The 22,486-nt window shown below is 39.9% G+C and overlaps 3 protein-coding genes and 1 pseudogene across 4 annotated transcripts; 2 read left to right on the top strand and 2 right to left on the bottom strand.

The window, feature by feature from the left end:
- Positions 1–5,439: 5,439 nt before the first annotated feature.
- On the bottom strand, positions 5,440–6,805 carry LOC137710664 (E3 ubiquitin-protein ligase AIP2-like). Its single transcript, XM_068449755.1, has 3 exons — positions 6,770–6,805; positions 5,760–5,933; positions 5,440–5,574 (listed from the first exon to the last, which is right to left on the bottom strand). The coding sequence occupies exons 1-3, from the start codon at positions 6,803–6,805 to the stop codon at positions 5,440–5,442; spliced, it is 345 nt and encodes a 114-aa protein (XP_068305856.1).
- A 134-nt stretch (positions 6,806–6,939) lies between these two features.
- Positions 6,940–10,854, top strand: LOC137729379 (putative disease resistance protein RGA3; annotated as a pseudogene).
- A 2,632-nt stretch (positions 10,855–13,486) lies between these two features.
- LOC137729408 (protein phosphatase 2C 50-like) lies at positions 13,487–16,972 on the top strand. 2 transcript variants are annotated; one of them, XM_068468364.1, is made up of 5 exons: positions 13,487–13,625; positions 14,135–15,387; positions 15,504–15,821; positions 15,936–16,041; positions 16,322–16,972. In XM_068468364.1, exons 2-5 carry the CDS (start codon positions 14,491–14,493, stop codon positions 16,657–16,659), a joined length of 1,659 nt encoding a protein of 552 aa, XP_068324465.1. In that variant the 5' UTR covers positions 13,487–13,625; positions 14,135–14,490; the 3' UTR covers positions 16,660–16,972. The 2 variants fall into 2 exon arrangements, with proteins under 2 accessions (XP_068324465.1, XP_068324457.1); XM_068468356.1 differs by having other exon boundaries at positions 13,524–13,625; positions 14,114–15,387.
- A 367-nt stretch (positions 16,973–17,339) lies between these two features.
- Positions 17,340–22,486, bottom strand: LOC137729389 (aminopeptidase M1-like). The gene is made up of 19 exons (XM_068468336.1): positions 22,224–22,486; positions 21,763–21,908; positions 21,551–21,653; positions 21,124–21,313; positions 20,935–21,028; positions 20,630–20,783; positions 20,404–20,508; positions 20,207–20,323; positions 19,878–19,991; positions 19,579–19,761; positions 19,170–19,482; positions 18,972–19,093; positions 18,784–18,881; positions 18,500–18,677; positions 18,299–18,413; positions 18,149–18,216; positions 17,964–18,038; positions 17,762–17,839; positions 17,340–17,643 (listed from the first exon to the last, which is right to left on the bottom strand). Exons 1-19 carry the CDS (start codon positions 22,437–22,439, stop codon positions 17,458–17,460), a joined length of 2,655 nt encoding a protein of 884 aa, XP_068324437.1. The 5' UTR covers positions 22,440–22,486; the 3' UTR covers positions 17,340–17,457.

Here is a 22,486-nt window from a genome sequence, read left to right as displayed (position 1 = left end):
AATCATCTTTGTTGGGTCAGGATCCATTACTTTATTTCTGTCGTTTTGTTTGGGTTTAGGCAAACGATAAATTTATTAGATTAGAGTTGACATTGTATGAAATCATATCATGGTGTAAGGATAACATTTCTCTTCACCAGGCCACTTGCCTTTAGTTGGAGTTGGCCTCCACATAATATGACAGCACAACTACCATTCACTCAAGTTGATCGACAAATACCGCAAAACCATCTCGAACCTTTTTACTAAGTTATAATGATTTCGCCGCATCAATCAAATGTTGTATTTTGTATTGTGCTAGTTTTCCTAAAGATTATATTATAGTATGAAAATGCCATTACAGAAAAAGAAACCACATTCACAGATATGCTTAATGTGATGGACTGAATAAGAATTTATGCAAATTTGACATACTGTTGAAGCAACTTACATGTATTCACCACCTCAAATATGCATTCGCAGCTCCTTTTCTGTCTTCCTCGGCCTCCTTCTCCCTCTCCTTCCAACTCTCGTACGCATGATCATCCGTCTGCAGCTCATGCCGACATATCGGAATCGAATTGTGCTCCTCCTGCCACAATCAAAACAACCCAAAACCCCCAGTCGGTTAGTCACTCGATAATCGAATTGAATGCAACCAATGAGATACAGTAGCAATATAACAAACGTTCAAAAATTCGAATTCCCAGCCATGGCTTTAGGCATGGAGGGTGAAAAGTGCCTGCAGGGCAATTCCTGCATTTTGTCACCGACAACCAAGTCCTCCTTACAAATGTAGCAGTCGGCGTCCTCTCCTGTTGAGAGAACATGCTCCTGCTCTGGACAGAAGGAATAATGCAGCATGGGCAGTAAGCACGCCACTGCACACTGTTTGTTCCACTGCACACTGTCTGTTCCACTGCACGCTGTTTGTTTATTGCATGCGTGTGTGTAAGATGTATATAAAACAAAGCACTGCCATTGCAGCAGTTAAGATGAATAATACAACCGAAATATCAAACTTAATATGGTATCAGAGCACAGGCAATCTTTTGCTCTGCTCTGCCTTCACTCTTCAGCTGCTATACCGTGAGCAGCAACCAGTGCACTGCTCTATCTGCATCTGCATCTGCAACTCGTGTGCATGTCTATCAGCATCACAGACTGCGAGTTGGGCTACGACACGCACAGCATCTACAGCATCAATAAAACCCGATACCTACACCGTTACCGCCCTCACAAACTCAAGTCGTTGAACGAGCAGCAACTCTAGATATTCCACCTGGATCTATACCTGTTCCGCCTTCATCTTTACCTGTTCCATCTACATTAGTACCTCAAGATGTTCCAGAACCAGCAGCACATGCTCCATTTGCAGCTGCAACTCAAGACGTTGCAGAACGAGTAGCACCGCCATCTGCAACAGCAGCCTTACGTGACCTCTCTGCCCAGCAAGTTCGTCCATGCCGAGAAGAAAAAGTGCAGTTCGTGCTACTCCTTGCAGAGCCGTCGCTGCCATGAATTTTTAAGTGGTCCATACCACTCGACGGAGCTCGAGACGAAGTTCTATAGCCAGACGCTCTCCGCTCCTTGTCGCTGCCGTTAGCCCCATGAAATTCTTGTGGGTAGTCTAAACCACCCTGTGAAGTTCTACAACCCAGCTCCTGCCGCCGTAAACTGGTGGAGAAAGATAGGAAGAAACAAAATTCCTCCTGTTCGGTGGAAGCAAGCAAAGGGCCAGACTTCAAGTTTGGTCATTGATCACTGTTCGTGTGTTGAGGAGGCTCCCACTGCCTGAAGACCGACAAGTCCTCTGTGAAGCCATGAAAAGTCACTGCACACTGCCTGCCGACATGGCAACTGACTCTTCCGAGCAATATCACAATCTGCTTGCACTCCTTGATAGGAGTCAATTCAATTCCACACCTAATCATGTCGGTACCACCTCTACTATGAATAACTTGTCAAGTAGAGTTTTTTGTGCCTCTGCTCTCAATAAGGGAAGGGATTGGATTTTTGATACAGGCGCCACAGACCACATGGTCTGCTCACCAAGCTTAATGACCACAAGTGTTCTGGTATACAATCGACAAGTGCACTTACCCAATCATGCACTTGCCGATGTCACACATATTGGCACAGTTCATCTCTCGAATGATCTCACCCTTCACAACGTGCTTTGTGTTCCATCATTTAAACTGAATTTAATTTCTGTCAGCAAACTCACTAATACCTCATCTTGCTTTGTCATCTTCACTGATAAAATGTGTCTACTTCAGGGCCAACGATCGGGGAAGATGATTGGGACGGGAACTGAACAAGAAGGACTCTACTACCTTGATAATGTGATGAAAACCAGGTGCAATTCAGCGTCAATTGTTGCCTCTTCTTCTTCTCAGCTTTGGCATCAACGCCTTGGCCATCTTTCCAACAAGACCTTACGGCATCTCTCTACTTGCATTAAAAATTTGAATTTTTGTAGCATTGATGATTGTTTGATCTGTCCATTAGCCAAACAAACCCGTGCTCCTTTTCCTTTGAGTTCTATCACCACAAAGGCTCCTTTTGAGTTAATTCATGTTGACATTTGGGGAGGTTACCATGTTCCCACTATCACAGGGGCACAATATTTCTTAACTATTGTGGATGATTTCTCAAGATGCACATGGGTTTATTTAATGAATCACAAATCAGATGCACGATCTTATCTCATCAATTTCATCCACCTTGTTGAAACACAATTTTCCAAACGAGTCAAGGTTCTTCGTAGTGATAACGGTCCAGAATTTTCTATGACCCATTTTTTTTCAGGTAAGGGGATTCTCCATCAAACAAGTTGTGTCTCTACTCCCCAACAAAACGGGGTAGCAGAGCGCAAACACCGCCACTTACTCAATGTTGCTAGAGCCTTACTTTTTCAATCTCATCTTCCTAAGAAATTTTGGGGTGATGCAATCCTCACCGCCACTTATCTCATAAATCGGACTCCCACTCCTCTTCTTCAAGGCAAATCACCCTATGAAATACTTCACCACAAACAGCCAGCGTATGCACATTTGCGAGTGTTTGGTTGCTTATGTTTTTCTTCCACCCACCACCATCGTCCCACAAAATTTGATGCAAGAGCCACACGGTGTCTTTTTCTTGGGTATCCATATGGCACAAAGGGATATCGAGTTTACGACCTTCACACGGGTAAAATCTCTATCTCCCGTGATGTTATTTTCCATGAACATGTGTTCCCTTTTTCATCTTCTGCTGCAGTTTCACCACTTGTGTTTCCACATACTCAAGATGCTGCCTATGATGATCCCATCATTCATCCGTCCATTCTACTGGAGCAGGATTCCGTCGATCCATCCTCTCCTTCGCCGGTGAGTCCTGTTTCGGTTTCATCTCCTTTTCTTTCCACCTCACCACCTCGTCTTAAACGACCCACTCATGCACCTGGTTATCTTCAACAATATCACATCGACATCAACCTCCCTTCTCGGTCCGTCCCTTCATCTCACTCGGCGTTGACCAAAGTACCAGGTACTCCTTACCCTTTATCTGATGTCCTCACATACGATCGTTTATCTGCTCGACATCGTGCTTTCACCACTTCTATTTCAGCTGCCATAGAACCCAGCTCATTCTCACAGGCTATACGCGACCCTCACTGGCGTTTCGCTATGGAAGAAGAACTGGCAGCCCTTGCTGCGAATAGGACATGGTCTCTACAACCATTGCCCCCTGGCAAGAAGCCGGTTGGATGTAAATGGGTTTACAAAATCAAATTTCGATCCGATGGATCCATTGAGAGATATAAAGCACGCTTGGTTGCCAAAGGTTATAGCCAAATTGAAGGCTTAGACTATCGAGAGACTTTTGCTCCGGTTGCAAAATTGACTACAGTTCGTCTACTCCTTGCTGTTGCCTCGGTCCAACAATGGCACCTCCACCAGCTTGATGTTAATAACGCTTTCCTCCATGGTGATCTTGAAGAAGATGTCTACATGTCCTTGCCTCCTGGTTTCGGACGAAAGGGGGAGACACGAGTTTGTAAACTTCATAAATCTTTGTATGGGCTTAAGCAAGCCTCTCGTCAATGGTTTATCAAACTCTCTTGTGCTCTTAGAAAGGCCGGTTATCAACAATCCAAGGCAGATTATTCATTATTCATCCGAAACCATGATGGTAAATTCACTGCCCTCCTTGTCTATATTGATGATATTATCTTGGCAGGAAATAACATACAAGCAATTGAAGATACCAAGTCTTTTCTTATGAAGCAATTCAAGTTGAAAGACCTTGGCCAATTAAGATATTTCTTGGGCATTGAAATTGCTCGCTCTAGCAAGGGGATCACCCTCTCACAGCGAAAATATGCCCTTGAAATACTTGAGGATGCAGGTCATCTTGGCGCAAAACCAGCCACCTCTCCTATGGAGCAAAACTTATCACTCAGAAAGGACGAAGGACAATGGGTTACTGATCCTTCCTCTTATCGACGACTTGTTGGGAGACTAATCTACCTGACAATCACGCGCCCTGATTTGGTGTATGCTGTCCATATTCTTAGTCAATTTATGGAGAAGCCTCGAACTCCACACTTGGAGGCAGCCCAGCGAGTCTTACGATATGTTAAGCACACACCAGGGCAAGGTATTTTTCTTTCTGCAAGAAGTCCAATTCAATTGAATGCTTTTTGTGATGCGGATTGGGCCAGATGTCGAGACACACGACGTTCTACCACCGGATACTGTGTATTTCTTGGAGAATCCTTGATCTCCTGGAAAAGCAAGAAACAAAATACTGTGTCACGTTCTAGTGCAGAGGCGGAGTATCGTTCAATGGCAGCAACTTGTTGTGAAATCACTTGGTTGAAATCTGTTCTACAAGACTTGGGTATCAAACATGAACGTCCAGTCAAGTTATATTGTGATAATCAAGCGGCACTTCACATCGCTTCGAATCCGGTCTTTCACGAAAGAACCAAACACATAGAAATTGACTGCCATCTTGTACGAGAAAGGGTTCAAAGTGGAATGATCGAGACATCTCACATCTCAACCATGAAACAACCAGCCGACATCTTCACAAAGCCACTGAGCTTACACCAGTTTACGACTTTGCTTTGCAAGTTAGGAATAATTAACATTCATTCCAAACTTGAGGGGGAGTGTTGAGAGAACATGCTCCTGCTCTGGACAAAAGGAATAATGCAGCATGGGCAGTAAGCACGCCACTGCACACTGTTTGTTCCACTGCACACTGTCTGTTCCACTGCACGCTGTTTGTTTATTGCATGCGTGTGTGTAAGATGTATATAAAACAAAGCACTGCCATTGCAGCAGTTAAGATGAATAATACAACCGAAATAACAAAGCACTGCCACATTCACAGATATGCTTAATGTGATGGACTGAATAAGAATTTATGCAAATTTGACATACTGTTGAAGCAACTTACATGTATTCACCACCTCAAATATGCATTCGCAGCTCCTTTTCTGTCTTCCTCGGCCTCCTTCTCCCTCTCCTTCCAACTCTCGTACGCATGATCATCCGTCTGCAGCTCATGCCGACATATCGGAATCGAATTGTGCTCCTCCTGCCACAATCAAAACAACCCAAAACCCCCAGTCGGTTAGTCACTCGATAATCGAATTGAATGCAACCAATGAGATACAGTAGCAATATAACAAACGTTCAAAAATTCGAATTCCCAGCCATGGCTTTAGGCATGGAGGGTGAAAAGTGCCTGCAGGGCAATTCCTGCATTTTGTCACCGACAACCAAGTCCTCCTTACAAATGTAGCAGTCGGCGTCCTCTCCGAGCTTCTTCAACGCTTCCTCCGTGATCGTGATCACCGAGAGATTGGCAATTTCCTGTTTGCTCGCAGGCTGAACCCTTGGAGCCACCCTCACGTAATCCAAAACCCCCGGAGCCAAGATTAATGACAGGTGGCACTACATGGTCGAGAATCTTAACAAAAATCTAAGCGGGTATTACTAATACATAATGACATGTGGCGCGATAAAAGTAATTGAAAATCTAATCTAAAATTTATAACGATAATGACATATGAATGATAAGACTAATACAAAAATAAAAAATATATTTTTGAATAGTAATACTATTGCATTTACTTTTCCTCTTTCCAAACGAGTGGATTTGCAAAGACAATTACTATTCAAAGCTAATAGTAAAGCCAATTTCATTGCCCTTATCCTTACCTTCCTATAACAAGTGGAGTTTCTCTAATGCTCCAGATGAAAATTTACATAAAAAGAGACTACCATGATCAAGGTAAAAAGAAAAAACAGAGCTAGAGTTCGATTGCAAATTACCACATAAGAATTGAATGCTTGTCTTTTATAAATGGTAGGGTCAACGATGGCTTGATTTTTTCTCCTTTTTACACTAATCACTTTATTTCTGTCGAGTGAGTTGCAGTTAGCCTCTACAATATATGACACCACATTACCAATCAATTTACTTTACTTGCAACTTGATCGACTTGGAATCATCATATAAACTTTAGTTTTGTCGAGTGAGTTGTAGTCGGCCTCTACAAAATATGACACCACACTACCACTCACTTGACTTGAGTTGATCCACTTGGAATCATATAAGCCTTGCTTTACTTTATTTTTATATAGAACGAGATATTTACACTATATGATGAAGAAATAAATTAGTATCGAATACATCATCTAAAAAATTTGAATTAAAAACTTCTCATTTACAAATGAAGATATTAATAAGATGGAATTGACATGCACAGATTAATAATACAAATTACTTTATTTCTGCGGGGTTCGTTGAAGTTGGCATCCATAGACTAATAATACAAATTACTTTATTTCTGTGGGGTTTGTTGAAGTTAGCCCCCACAGAACATGACAGCGGACTACAACTTTGCTTTGCTTGACTTGATTGAGTTGGAATCATCATGTTAGCTGGATAGAAGAGAGGCATTGTCACAAACCATCCTGCATTTCTCGTTCATCATTTCTTTTTCCACTGTCAACAGACCTCTGAGGCTGAAAAAATGGTTGATGGGATCATTTCCATGCTACTAGATCGGCTGGCTTCAACAACTTATGAGTTCGTGGACGGGGAGGTGAAACTTGTTTTGAAAGCCAATAAAGATGTTGAAGATTTTGTTGGCCATCTCAGAACTATTCAAGCCATTCTCGAAGATGCAGAGCAAAAGCAAGTCAAGGACGCCAGCGTGAGGAACTGGTTGGATCAGCTCAAAGACATATCTTTCCAGATGGTGGATGTGTTGGACGAGTGGAACACCGAGATGCTGAGACAACAGGTTGAGAAGCAAGAACGGGAAGGAGAAAATGTTGATGTTTTGTTCCTAACAAGAAGAAGAAGGTAACTCTCTCTGTTTCCCCTAGTTGCTTTTGTTTTCGCAAAGCCAGAGAGGTAGCTTTTGGCCATGACATTGCGAGTAAGATAAAAGATCTAAATGGTAGGCTGAGAGCAATTGATGATCAAAGAAAAATGTATGAGTTTCAACGCATAGAAAGAGGCATTCAGCAATTACTTGAACGACGTAAGACTTCGTCTATTGTCGTCATGTCAGAAGTATTTGGTCGAGAAAAGGAAAAAGACATTCTGATCACAAACTTGTTGAGTGATCGGAGGGGGCTTCATATCATCCCTATTCTAGGGATGGGAGGAATGGGTAAGACAACTCTGGCCCAACTAGTTTATAATGATGGCAAGGTTAAAGCTTATTTTGAAAAAAGAGTGTGGGTTTGTGTCTCAGACCCTTTTGATGAGGTTAAGATTGCCAAATCCATAATTGGTGATGGTGCCCCAATTTCAGATGAGTTGGACTGTATCTTGCAGTGCATGTTAAAATCTATCGAGGGCAAAATGTTTCTCCTTGTTCTAAATGATGTGTGGAGCCACTACAGTGAAAAGTGGGAGCGCTTAAGGGCACCACTAATCCAAAGTGGTGCTCATGGCAATAGAATATTGGTGACCACAAGAAAGCACGGGGTTGTTGATATGATGAGAGCAACAAGTGACATGATTAATTTGGAAAAGTTGAGTGAACAATATTGTTTGTCAATCTTTAATCACATGCCATTTTCTTATGGTGAAGTAGATGAGTCTAAGGCGTTTGAAGATATTAGTAAGAAAATTGTAGAGAAATGTAAGGGTTTGCCTTTTGCCGCAAAAGCTTTAGGCAGTCTCATGCGCAATAAGAGAACAAGGAGAGAATGATTAGGTGTTTTGAACAGTAAGATATGGGATCGAGAAGAGGTGGAGCAAAAAGTTTTCCAACCCCTGTTACTAAGTTATAATGATTTGGCCCCATCAGTCAAATGTTGCCTTTTGTGTTGTGCTCATTTTCTAAAAGATTACGAGTTTAAGAGAGATGAATTGGTTAATCTTTGGATGGCGCAAGATTATCTTAATTTAGAAGGGAATGAGGGTAAGGGAGACATTGGTGAAGCAGTTTTTGATGACTTAGTAGCTCAAGCTTTTTTCCAAGATTTGCAGAAAGATAGTCTCAGTGGTAAAATTATAGGATGCAAAATGCATAATATTGTTCATGACTTTATGCAATCTCTCACCAAGAATGAATGTTTGACTATCGATGATGAGGGTGTTGGCAATGAAACAAAAGTTTTGGATGAAAAGGTTTGCCATTTGACCTTAAGTTTGAAACATGGTGGGCCACTCCCATCTTTTAATGCATATTACAATTGCAAAAATCTGCGTACTTTCACAATTCTTGAGTCATATAATCCTACGACGATAGGTTTCAATTTTATTTTACAACTGAAATGTCTTAGGTCATTAAATTTGAGTAATAATGGCATAAGTGAAGTCCCAAAAGAAATTGGTGAATTGATACATTTGAGGCATATTGATTTGTCATGGAATCTTGGTTTGAAGACATTACCTGACAGTATCTGTGAGTTGTACAATTTGTATACCTTGCGTCTTTATTAATGTCAGCAATTTGAAAAACTACCTGATAATATGGAAAAGTTGATTAGCTTAAAACACCTTTATGTTTTTGGGTGTTTTGAGCTGAAGTACTTACCAAAAGGGATTCGTAGATTAAAGAATTTGAAAACAATTGATTGGTATGTTGTGGGTTGTGGCGAGGATGGGGGTACAACAGCATTACAATTGGGAGATCTGAAAGTCTTGAACCTGGATGGCCGTCTCAACATAACATTGAAGGGGAATGTGAAAGATGAGAGTGAGCTTGAGAAAGCACAGTTGTGGGACATGAACCAACTCTTTCATCTCGGAATTGATTGTAGTGATGTCCAATACAAGCAGCAAGCAAGAAGCACTGTTGAAATATTGAATGTCTTATGACCGCATGAAAATCTGGAATCTTTACACATTTCTTATCATTCGGGCACCACCTGCCCCAATTGGATGATGTCTTTGCGAAACTTAAGAATCATCTTTCTATTTGAATGGTATAATTGTGAGTTTTTGCCTCCTCTTGGGAAATTGCCATACCTTGAAGAACTATCTCTATGGGTAATGCAAAAGGTGAAAAAGATTGGTGGTGAGTTTTTGGGAATAGTCGACCAAGATTACGCAATGTCATTGAAATTATCATCATCATCATCATCATCATCATTTTTCCCAAAGTTGAAACAACTACGGATTTGCAACATGTCAGCGTTGGAAGAGTGGGACGTAGGCGTGGAAGGGTGGAACAACGAGGATTTTGAAATTTCAATCATGCCATGCCTTTCCTCCTTAAATATCAGTTTCTGCAAAAACTTAACAACACTGCCAGACTTCCTCTGCAAAACACCGGTGCAAGAGCTTATCATTCAGGGTTGTCCGAATCTTTCAGAGCGTTGTGAACAAGGCAGTGGAGAGGAGTGGCCCAAGATTTCTCACATCCCAAACATCAAAATCTTATCATATATCTGGTAACTAAGCTCCACTTATCTTATTTACGTATTTATTTATGTATCAATAACAAATGCTATTATCGTGTTTGTTTAATTTGATTATTTTTCTTCTTCAAAGGAGAAGGAGAGATGAGTAATGTGGATCAAGTGGTGACCCACGAGCTAGGCGTATAGATTAATCTTCTTTGGAAAGGTGATTCTCTGATTTTATATATATCAAATTAGTAATGATTATTTAACTTTTTGTCCACATCTTACTAATTTATGACATACTTTTAGGTAATTATTCATTTGTACGTACCAAATTCGATATCAAATTTTCCCGACGCATGGATTTGCTTATCTTAGTTGCGCAAGTTTTTGCACAACATACGAAAGACTGAGCGGATGTGAGCCAAATTAAGGAGCGTCAGTTGAACTCACCTTCAAGTTTCCAGTGAGGTTTGTTGTTTGGATTTAATCTACATATAATCTAGGTGTCTCGTAGAAAATTTAATTCTAGGACAATGTCTTCTAGATGTTGCTAAATCGAGAATCCATCTATCGTTTCAGGGATTCTGCCGAATCAAAAGGCGTGATGTCGACCATCAACGTCCCCTCCTGAAGTTTCAACTGAACTTTTGATCATCTTCACCAATGCCGTGAGAACTTGTAGGCATTGGAAGGTGATTCGTCAAAGCATTCCTCTGTTGACTCCTCATTACTTGGACCTGCGCTTAATGATCCTTCATGGCTTTTTTCAACATGTCAAATACAATTATGTGGATAGGGAAGCTAACTGCATTGCACATAGACTTAGTTTGGTTTGAGGAGCGTTGTAAAGAGTAGTCATACTATGTAATTTTGGCGTGTGGCGTTCTTTTCTCTTTTGATCGGGTTAAAATTCCAACAAGAATTTTATTGTGGCCCCTTTCAGTGGTGTACCCTATTCTCTCTTGTACATGTTCTTCCATAATGCTAATGAATATCGTACTTGTCTCCAAAAAGCAGAAAAATATTTTTCTGAAATACAAGAATTAACCAGTATTAAGACAAAGTATGGTGTATAGTATAGTTGGGCGCCTTGGAATAAACGCCCTGGACCTAGAAGATATGGTTATCTCTCTGTCACCTGTGGCCTTAGCTCTCTATCACCTGTGGCCTGGTCTAAAGAAGGCCTCTTGGCATACGAGATGGCCAAAATTTTCGAAATGGACATTCAAAATTCACAAAACCAAGTATTTCAAGGGACATGTAGCATCCAGGTCTTCATTTCCAAGTGGAAAAAAAAAAAAAAACCTCCAAAAAATAGTTCACAACTCCTAACCAACGCACTTAAGACTTTTGTTGTCTGAAAACACTTTTAGCTAGAAGCACTTAAACATAAACAGAATGAGAACAATACAATGCAAGATAAATGCTAAAACAATAAGAAGCAAAAAATAAATAAATCCAATAACACAATGTGCAAATCGCACAAAAGCCTCAATCCTTGGCTCAAATGAGAAGGCAGACAAGAACTTGATGGATTCACCATCCACAAAACATTTGGGCATTTCAACCCAATCATTAGCAGCCAAGTCACACAAAACACAGCTTAAACCCTCGGCAGAGGTGACATTCTAACTAAATTTACATTACAGAAAAATGATTCGAATTAAAATGCATTATAGAAAAACATTAAGCAAATCAACTTGGCTACACCTAGATCTGCTACTTTTGTTTTTTTTTTGTTTAAAATTGGAGATTTTCACCCACATAAAAACAAAAAACCTTGTGTTGGATTTTTAAATATTCTTCTAAATCGAACATGTTCAATTGTAATAAGAACAAATTTTCAGTACCAAGATAAATAAATAAATAAAAACAATTTGGGCTCAGCAGTCTATAGCCCTCTGACCCACACAAATCCGAGACCCAATAATAATCCACGAAACCGAGTCCACCAAGTGGGCCGTAATTTTAATTTTATGTAATTCGCGTCAGTGAGTCACGTCGTTTTATGACACCGGCAGCAGTCGTCCGGACTTGGACATCTTCCCTTTCGGTTTCAGGATGTTTTGAAAATATAATTAAAATTAATGAACACTAGACATTATTCTAATTTTCCATCTGTTTTCAGATCAATATTTATGTACAAATATTTTCAAAATCAATATATTTTTTAATCAACTGAACCGCTTCTTCTTCTTCCGCGAAAATTCAAAAACCGAGCTTGGATGAAACTGAATAAGATTTGGCAATTTAAATAGAACTGATTGTCCGTCACTTTGACGTCTCGGTTCGATTTAAGTCTCTCTCTATAAGGTTGAACAATCATTAACATAATTTTCTTGTAATTTCTGAAAAGCACAGGTGAGCTCTTAGAGAGAAATCATTCAAAAAATTAGAAAAAACTAATAAATATCACTTAATTATGTGCTTGTTAATTTGTATCTGTTTACCTAATATGTAGTTAAACCTTAATATAAGCTTGTTACTATTAATTAATTATTTGCTAAAGTCAACTAGATGCAGCAAACTCTGAATAATTAAGCTTAAAGTTGTCAGCCTCCTCCCAACCTAATAATACGATTAGTAAGTTGAAAGGGAAAGATAACGAATTAGTAAGTCAAGTCAAGCCTTCTAACTACATTCTATACCAAATAGCTCATCTCATATGTTGCATTGGATACGCGGAAATAAGTTTATTAATTGTTAATGGGAGCACACTAGTTGTTAAGACTGTAATTAATGCTTCTCTTGAGTTTCTAATGAAAATAAAAATGAAATCTAAGTTTGAAAAGACAGTTTCGCTTTTCATAAGACATGAATTTTTTTTTATTAATCTGGACTTATCAATCACGAGAAATGAAGTGATTCCTCATTGTTAAATTCACTTTCTTAGTAACTAAGTACAAATATTAGTACAAATATTATGAGAAGTTTTGAATTCGAATATCTCATTATTATTAATCAACACTATATCAACTCTTACACTAGATAAGACTCTCTACGACATTCTCTCTTTTTTTTTGTTTGAGCAAAGGTAACATACATTACCAACAAACACTACACACACAGAAGTCCAAAATTTACAACACAAATGCCGAAGAACGAAAACACAAACAACCAATAGAGGCCCAACCAAAAATTGAGCCCAAAACACAAAACACACAGAAACAACCATAGCCACTGCAACATCCGTCAAAATCGCCGTTGCAACCACCAAAATAGCAACCGTGTATGTCGATCCAGTCAAATTCGATCCCCAAACAAAGCCACGCCTCACCGACACCAGCATCCAAGTCCAAGCTTCACGCCCAACACAACTACATACCCCAAAGAACCTGTAGGCAAGTGAAAAAAGGTCATGGCAGTCCACGAGCAACACTGCCAACAAGGGCAGACAGCAAAGCGAAGATATTAACAAAAAATTATAGATATATAAAGATAACAATAAAAATCACTTTTAAGCAATTTCCTTTTGATAATAATTTAGGATTAGAGAATTAAAAAGGCAGGGATCATGGGATGGGTGGAGATGCTTTAATACGCTCTTCTAGATTTGACACGTGTTACCTTTTTCTCACTCTTCAAATACACTCCCGTCTGTCCTGTCTCTTTCTTGTCCTTTTCTTCCTCCATTATTTTTCTTTTTTTTATTTACTTTTTTTTTGGTATATTTCTCCTCTTCCACGCCCTTTCTTGCGCTCTCTCAACTCTCTGCAGGTACATTTATTAATAAAAAGGCAGTCATCTTTGAGCTGGGATTTTTAATTGGTAAGCTTCCCATATCTTGTTTTCTTGATTTCTTTGATCCTTTTCATGGAGTTCAGCTGTTTGAGTAAAGTTTAAGAGAGAGAGAGGATGAGAGAGAGGATGGGAGGTAGGGAAGGAAAGACTATACAATTGACAAATTAGGTAGTGATTCTTCTTGTTTTTCCTTCTTAATAATTGTCATAATTATTTGGAGAGAGAGTGGGAAGAGAGAGAGTTGAATTACAAGAGGCAGAGATAGGTTGCCTCAGATCCAGGGAAGTCTTTAAGTTAATATGTTGGAAAAAGTTGCTTTCTTTGGTAGAGTTGGTTTTTCCTGTGATTCTTGGTGCTTTGCCTTTGTTGGGTTTCTTTCTCATGACCTCCTCTTTCTTTTTTTTATTTCTTGTGTTTAGATAAGGGGTTGGTTCTAAATTTAATCTGATTTTTGTACTTCTTCTAATTTTGCAGTTTGTTTTTTTTTTTTGTTCTTTCCATTTGTGCATTTAAAGATTGTTTCTTTCTGGGCGTAGTTGATGAGAGGAGGCCAGAGAAGAAGTTGGAAGGGGCTAAAAACGTGTCAATTTAGTCTATAGGGTTCAATTTCCTAAAGTGGAAGTGTGGATCCATTGTTGTTGACCAGATCTGACTACCCATTTCCTTTTCCACCACCTTTTTGAGCTCATTTGTACATTCACATCTCCTGAGTTTTGCACCGCCTTTTCTCCTTTATTCGGGTGCCTCAGGCATGGAAAATGGCCTGTTAGAACCCACCGTTGACATTCCGGAATCATTCTCAATAGGGGGAGAAAGTCAGAGATTAATTGAGAAATGACAGCTTGTGTGATGTTGGAGGGTAACTTTTTGTACTGCCCAGATAAGGATTTTGATGGAGGAAATGTCTCCGCCAGTCGCGGTGCCATTTAGAGTAGGTAACTCAGTCTGTGATAACCCAACCATAGCTGTCCACATGGATATCACAAGACTTAAGCTAATGACAAACACGGCGGGATTGCTATCTGATTCTGTCACCATGGGTTCCAGTGAGACGGTTGCAGCTGGTGAAGAGGATTGTAATTGTAATTGTTCGGGGAATGATAGTTTTGGAGCAGTTTCAGCGCCAAAAGAGGACAAGGGGGGAGGAGCTCCTTTGTTGGATATGATATCTCAAGACGAAAGTAATTGGGTTTCTTCTGCTGATGCGATAGGCTGTGAGAGTGAGGACGATGATTCTTTATCATTGGAAGGCGATCAGGTTCTTGATAGCTCTTGTTCACTCTCAGTGGCGAGTGAGTCAAGTAGCTTGTGTTTAGAGGACTTCCTCGTTTATGAGATTGGTCCTGATGCAGGCACGTTGAGTTCTGTAGACAAGGAGAAGAGCATTTGCTGTGTAGAAGTTGTCAATAAGGCTACGGATTTAGGTGATTCAAATGTTGAGACAGAGATCACAAGTGATCCCCTTCCTGTGACGGGGAGCCTTGAGGAAGTAATTGGTGATGGGTCTGACCCAAAGCCATCTGCAGTTGTTGATCAATTACCTGTGGAAACGGGGGCCAAAGAAACAGTTAGCCGCAGTGTTTTTGAGGTAGACTATGTACCGCTTTGGGGGTTTACGTCTGTGATTGGAAGAAGGCCAGAGATGGAAGATGCGCTTGCCGCTATACCACAACTGTTTAAGATTCCAATTCAAATGCTGATTGGTGACCGCATACTTGATGGCTTGAGCAAGTGTTTGCACCAAACTGTTCATTTCTTTGGAGTCTATGATGGTCATGGAGGGTCTCAGGTACCATTTCATAACCTTATGTGTTCCGTGGGCAACTTTTTGCTGCTGCATAAAATGCACATAATGTCTTTCTACCGGTAATTGTATTTCATGGAATCTGCTTTAATTTTCTTTAGGTTGCAAACTATTGTCATGACCGCGTTCATTTGGCTTTAGCTGAAGAGATAGAATCTGTTAAGGAAGGCCTAATTCATGAAAGTATCAAAGATAATTGCCAAGCGCAGTGGACAAAGGCATTTACAAATTGTTTTCTTAAGGTTGATACTGAGGTTGGAGGGAAGGCTGGTCTTGAGCCTGTTGCCCCAGAAACTGTTGGTTCCACTGCTGTCGTTGCCCTTATTTGCTCGTCTCATATCATAGTAGCAAACTGTGGAGATTCCAGAGCAGTTCTCTGTCGGGGTAAAGAACCCATGGCTTTGTCGGTGGATCATAAAGTAAGACATTCTGACTGAGGTCTTGTATCTTATAGTTTATGACTGTTTATGGAAACTGATCTGCATTTATTGTATTTTGTCATAAAATAACTGTGTATGGAAAATCAATTGTAGCCAAATCGGGAAGACGAATATGCAAGGATTGAAGCAGCTGGAGGCAAGGTCATACAATGGAATGGCCATCGTGTTTGTGGCGTTCTTGCTATGTCAAGGTCTATAGGTATGTGCTTCACCATGGTTTTTTTTCTTTCTCAACCGGATGCTGTTCTTGTAGAAACCCTTGTGGTACCTCACCGAATGCTATATATTCAGTAAATTTGTAGCTAAACTCTGTCCAAAGAATCATATCGTCATGTAGATTTGATGCTAGGTCATGGTACTTTTAGACGCACAAAGACATTTCATGACCAAAGTGCATAGAAAAGTTATGGCCTACTCAAAAGCTCGAGCAGTTCAACAGTTAGTAAAGTTGAATTTCAACTTTGGTTTTGGGTTTGCAGGCGATAGATATTTAAAGCCATGCATCATTCCAGAACCAGAAGTGATGTTTATTCCCCGAACAAAAGACGACGAATGCCTAATATTAGCGAGTGATGGTTTATGGGACGTTATGTCAAATGAAGAAGTGTGTGACCTTGCTCGGAGACGAATACTCCTCTGGCACAAGAAGAATGGTGCTGATGGACTTCCGCTGGAAAGAGGCGAAGGAATTGATCCCGCTGCCCAGGCAGCTGCGGAGTTTCTTTCGAACCGTGCTCTTCTCAAAGGAAGTAAGGACAACATAACTGTGATTGTGGTGGATCTGAAAGCTCAAAGGAAGTTTAAAAGCAAAACGTGATCAGTTCCTTCATCTCCCATTTGATCCGTAGCTGTATGATATAAAAACTTTCGTATGATCTGATATATCATGTTGCCCGTATGTTTTTCACCCGGGTTTCATTGCTTAATCCGAACCGCAAGCAGTCTGTATGTACCATAGAACAATTGCTATACACTGCCGAGCGCTGTGGCTCTGTAAATCTTGGCTGCTTTGTACTAGGAAAATGGTGGCAGTGTGATGCTTTTGACATTGTATTCATTATGCCTCCGAGTTCCAAAAAAATTGCTCAGCGAGGTATTTGCTTAATATATTGTTTCAATCTTAGTGCTTATGGAATTTCTAAATCTGGAATTTGCTTGCCACTTGTAATGATTTTGCTTGAACAAAAATGGATTTTCACGAGTTAAATCTCAAACGTTCACTTGTGGAAAACTTTGAATTTACCTGCCCATAAAGCTCAAGTTTTCTCCTGATGAAAGTTGTATGTCCTGCACACTTTTTTTTTTTTTTTTTTAATGAGTTCAATCTCAAACGTTCACTTGTGAGGAAAATAAAAAAATTCGGATGGGCAAAGTTCCCTCTTTTTCCATTCATTTCCCAGTTTGATTTTTTCGAGGAGAAGGTAGTGCGAAAATCACCTTTTAAACAAAAATAGAAGCAGAAAGGAACGTAATAACTTAATGTGATCGTAACATATATTAAAGAAAAACTTGGTACTTTTATTATTTGTCTCTTTATTCTTTGTCTTGGCAAATTCAAGTAACATAAACTTTGGAAATCCAGTCTTCTTTCAAAACAGAAGCCAAACATGGAACCCTAGTATTTCCTGTATGCCAACTCCGTCACAACGTCGGCAAGGCTTTTCTCGCTCTGGATGCTCTGAACCCACTTGGCGTTAATCTGTACCCGCTCAATGCTCTGCTTCAAGGTTCTGGTTATCGCCGGGTTGGGGTGGGCTGTGAAGAACTCCTCTATTTCCTTAACCTTGTCAAACGAAGCAAACTGCAGAGGAAGGTACAAGGAAATGACAAGGCATTACTCATGTAATTTCAAATCTACGATACGCAACAAAAAATCTCGAGGATAAGAACGAAAGTTTCTACAGTATGAAAAAACGAACCGGAGAAACAACTGCCTTGACAAAGCTAGTAATTAGAAATCCAGACCGCCAGGTCTTTGAGATGTGCTCCCAGTTCTCCTGTGTTTCGGGACAATCCAAATAGCAACTGAATCATGGTAACAAAAGTGGGAAAAGAAAAATAAAATGCACGAATGTGTGCATTTTGTAGTATGCTGATTAAAAACCAGTGCTTGAGAGCTACCTTCAACCACGTCCAAGCTATTTCCCGTCCTTTACTGCTAACAGCAAGTCCAAAGACAGCATCCTGACTGCGAACCTACGTAGACGGGTATTAAAGTCAGTATATCATCTAGCTTTGAGACACTCTAAATTATTGCTGGTTTGTAAAACTTCAACCTCCAATTAAGAGACAAAAAATCAAAATACCTCAGGAGTCAATATAAAGTTGAGAACTTCCAATGTAATATTGGGATCAGGACAAGATGCTAAAGAACCTACAGGCACATAAACATCGATTAGCGCAACAATCCAACAGGCTAACATTTCAGAATTATTTTACTAATTACATATATTAACTTAAAATGCGGGTTTTCTCCTGGCTTAAATCACTCTCTCTGTAGAGTCTAAGAAGAGATTCATAGCTTGATCGGTTAGATACGCTTGCCCTTTGCATTACAGCCACATATACTGCCTGCAACAATAGTCCATGATGAACATCAATGAAGAAACGAAAAGGTTAAATATGTATGTGTAATTAATGATTTACATCAAAGCAACCTTTCTAATGTCAGGGGGAAGGAGGGGCGTGTTTCTGTCTTCTAAAAAGGCATGAAAACGCCTAGTTGCTTCATCTAATGTTAGGTCGTGTCCAAACACAGCAAGCGCATTCAAAATATCTCCTCTCAACATTGCATCTAAATGGCTTTCGCCGGGTTTAGGCTGCCAACCAAGCTTCCTGCAAAGAAATTCCAACATAAATAATAAAACTAGACAAAATTAAAGAAAAAGAAAATAGCAAATCTAGCCCCGCACTTCAGTTGTTTAAGAGAGAACAATCTTACTCAGCAGAATACTGGAAAAGGCCAATAAAGAATTGATTAATGTGATCCAGTAGTCCGGGTACAGCATCAGCTGCAATTCTTGCGAGCTTACAACTTACCTGTAAAAAGTGAGGACCAGAATCAGGCCAAGGTCACAAATGCAGTAACATAAACGCAAAGTATAAACACAATGCAGGGGTGATCGTTACAGTAATCAAATTTGACAGCACAATATAGTCAAGTTCCTCTCTGTAAGCGCTCAACAAGGTAAGCAATGAAGCAAAAGACTGCTTGCGAGCCATTGATAGGGCAAACGAATCATCCAAAATGCCTGTGAAAGCAAAAATATTAACCAAAGCTTTCACTATCAAAGAGATAAACAAGCACGTGTATGAAATGATGATTACCAAATCTGTCAGTTTCAGACAATTGTTTCTTTTCTATAGCGTTTTTAAGTGCAACTGCAAGTTCGTCCTCATATTTCACTCTGTAAAAACCAGTCTGATCCACATTCACTTTTATCCAACTGCATATTGCATTGTCCTTGTTGCCTCCACATCCAGCCTTTCCTACTGAGCAACCCAGAAATTCCTTTATGTCAAGAGTTTCAGACTTCGCTTGCAGTAGGAAATTCTTGTGTACATCATATGAGCCACAGGATAATGTGATCGGCACAATCCATTGCCCATCGCCTTGGGAACCGCTTGAGTAGAATTGTGTCTGCCACAGATTAATTTATTTATTAGATCATTGATTAGGTCATTGTTCATGCCATAGATAATCAAACAACTTTGAAAGAAGCAAACATAAGAAAACCTGATCAAACTCCAATTTCTGATCTTTGACTTTGACAGAAATAACCGGGTAACCTTTTTGCTGTGTCCATGAATTCATTAGCTTGTTTACAGGTTCACCAGATCCCTCCTCAAGGGCAGCCCACAAATCTTCTGTCTTTGCATTTGAGTAAGCATGTTTTTTTATATATGAAGCAAGTGACCGCTGGATGCATTCAAAAGTAGCAGGAAATTAACTCTGTAATCTTTTTATATCATAGAAAATAAGATAGTTGATCCTTCAACCCTCAAGCACACTCGCTGACAAATCAAAGGACCTACCTGGAAAACTTCAGCACCTAGATAGCTCTGTAGCATCCGAATAACAGAAGCACCTTTTTTATAACTTATCGCATCAAATATTTCATCAACCTCAGCAGCATGATTGATCTCCACCTGGCCAAAAGGAAAAGCATTAAAGCATAATATACCAGAAATACATATTTATATATACTAATACCCTCCAATGAGTAACGCCTTGAAAACTATAGTGGTGATATTACTATTTAAAGCCTTCTATGCAGATGATCCAGATTTGATGCCAGGATACAGCATAATTTAGGACAGAATTAAAATGAAACCCATGAAAGACCAAGTCCCCAAATAAGTACCTCAATGGGGTGAGATTCTTCAAGCCCATCCAGCTTAAGACCATCAGTAAGTTCATCAAGAAACTGAGTCCATATTTTCCACTCGGGGAACAAGCTATCAGTAGCCAAATAGCTCACCTAATGACATTAAAATACTTATAAGTACAACGGCATGGAAAATAACAAGTATAACAATGACAAGAACTACGATGTGATACCCATGTTGCAAATCCCTCATTCAGCCATAAATGTGTCCACCATTCCATTGTTACAAGATTGCCAAACCACTGGTGTGCCAATTCATGTGCCACGACAGTCGCGACCTTTTACCAAAACCAAATAAAGTGATTAAACATATCATTGGGTGCAAAAATTATACATCCCTACCATATCAAACCAAGATAACTCTGAAAGCTAAGGTGACATTCAGGATGCGCATGTTACCCATTGCTTGTTGACAGCTGCAGAATGTTGTTCATCAAAAAGCAAAGCTGTTTCTCGGTATGTAACTAAACCATAGTTCTCCATGGCACCAGCAGAGAAATCAGGTATTGCGACCATATCCAATTTGGGCAAAGGGTATGGCACAGCAAAGTAGCTGCAGAACTTGTTGTCAATGATTATATATTGAATAATGCAGCATAAGTGCGGAAGGGGGAAATCTAGAGAAACCGCCAATTTTTGTTGATAACATGCATCAAGTGTATATGCCAATTTGAATATGAATGATCAGTAACTTTTGAACATACTCTTTGTACAATTCAAGTGTCTTGACAGCAACGTGCAAAGCAAATTTCCCTTGGTCTGCCTTACCAACTTGACAATATACCCGCACCTTGACCCCTGTAACGACATTAAACTGTGACATCATTAAGAAAAGGGTTGTACAGTTGTACTGACATACACATGAAAACTAGGGATATTGTATAGGAGTTTACCATCAGAAGTATGATCTTCAACATAATCAAACAATCCGACAACAACGGCCACCAAATATGTAGACATAATTGGTGTTTCCACATATGAAACTGTCTTCAGATGTCCGTTAACTTTTTCTTCTTCAATCGGCATGTTGGAAAGGGCTACTAGTTCCGACGGAATACCATCAAGTGTAATCTTGAATGTAGCCTGCCAACCAAATAGCCAGTAAGCCATAAACTCTAGATTTGAAAATTTTAACCAGAACGGGAAGATTGATTTCTCATCTATACTACCATCATAAACAACAGATCTCTTTTTTCCTAGTTTCAAAAATACATTCAGAACTACACATATCCAGAATGATGTGAACAAAATCACTTGATAATGATGAAAATCAACATCTTAAGTCAACTGTGTGCGAGAGAGAGAGAGAGAGAGAGTAACCTTGCAAGCAGGTTCATCCCAACATGGAAAGCACCGCCTGGCATCAACCGGTTCAAACTGTGTAACTGCCATATTTTTCTTCTCACCGTTCTGCTCATATGTACTTCACAAAACAAATCAAATTTTAGACATATCTATACCAATGATATCTTATAATATCGAAAAAACAAACGACGATGGACTGCCTAAAAATTTTGGCATTCGAAAATTACCTTCTATAGAACCCCTTCATCTTGTCATTCAAAATTCCCTCAAACTCAATAGCCAAAACACCATACCCAATCCGAAGCATCTCTCCAAACTCCAAAACCAAAATCCCATCCTCTTCGAACGTCTCAGCTTTCGAAGGCTTGAACACCTGCTCAAACGTTCATTGACTCATTCAGTAAATATCTGACCAGCCAAACAAGGCAGTAAAGTTGACAATTTTACAATCATTCTATGAATTGCAATCTGTTCACTTGCTCACAATTCACAAATCAGAAACAGAGCAGTAATTAAACCAAAATTAAAACTAATTAACGATTGATTAAGTCGCTTTAGATTTACTAAACGAGTAAAAATGAACAGATCAACCTAAAAACAATGAAATTTCATCAGCCAAACTCCTCAACTCTACTTTTTTGTAGTTCTACAATTTTTGAAAAGAAAATGCGCATCGATCAGAGATTACCTTGGACGAGCCTCCGTGAGTGAAAGAGACGGAACCGGCGTTGACGGTGAGCTCGGCGGCATTGAGGACGACGAATTTGGTATCAGCGACGATATCGAGGTCGATGGCGACGGAGCCGCCGAATTTGCAGGCGGCGAGGTCAGGCTTCAGCTTCACGTCGTACCGTTTCGGGACGGCGAATTTCGGAAGCCGGGGCTGGCCTTTGAACTGCTCCATAGCAAGCGACAACGAGTGTGGCTTTTTTTGAATAATAAGAAATGGTT

Source organism: Pyrus communis, chromosome 1, assembly GCF_963583255.1.
Source record: "Pyrus communis chromosome 1, drPyrComm1.1, whole genome shotgun sequence".
Classification (NCBI taxonomy): Eukaryota; Viridiplantae; Streptophyta; class Magnoliopsida; order Rosales; family Rosaceae; genus Pyrus; species Pyrus communis.
This window is presented reverse-complemented; position numbering and strand designations above follow the sequence as displayed.

Bases quoted from the DNA above. Each gene is read 5' to 3' on its own strand.
- LOC137710664 (XM_068449755.1), bottom strand. From the start codon at position 6,805: ATGGATGCCAACTTCAACGAACCCCGCAGAAATAAA. The intron at 5,934-6,769 runs GTAATTTGTATT...TCGACCATGTAG, and splicing joins ACGAACCCCGCAGAAATAAA to TGCCACCTGTCATTAATCTT. The intron at 5,575-5,759 runs GTTGTCGGTGAC...TGATTGTGGCAG, and splicing joins ACATTTGTAAGGAGGACTTG to GAGGAGCACAATTCGATTCC.
- LOC137729408 (XM_068468364.1), top strand. From the start codon at position 14,491: ATGGAGGAAATGTCTCCGCCAGTCGCGGTGCCATTTAGAGTAGGTAAC. The intron at 15,388-15,503 runs GTACCATTTCAT...AATTTTCTTTAG, and splicing joins ATGGTCATGGAGGGTCTCAG to GTTGCAAACTATTGTCATGA. The intron at 16,042-16,321 runs GTATGTGCTTCA...TTGGGTTTGCAG, and splicing joins TGCTATGTCAAGGTCTATAG to GCGATAGATATTTAAAGCCA.
- LOC137729389 (XM_068468336.1), bottom strand. From the start codon at position 22,439: ATGGAGCAGTTCAAAGGCCAGCCCCGGCTTCCGAAATTCGCCGTCCCG. The intron at 21,654-21,762 runs GTAATTTTCGAA...TGTTTTGTGAAG, and splicing joins ATGAAGGGGTTCTATAGAAG to TACATATGAGCAGAACGGTG. The intron at 20,509-20,629 runs GTAACATGCGCA...TTTTGGTAAAAG, and splicing joins CAGCTGTCAACAAGCAATGG to GTCGCGACTGTCGTGGCACA.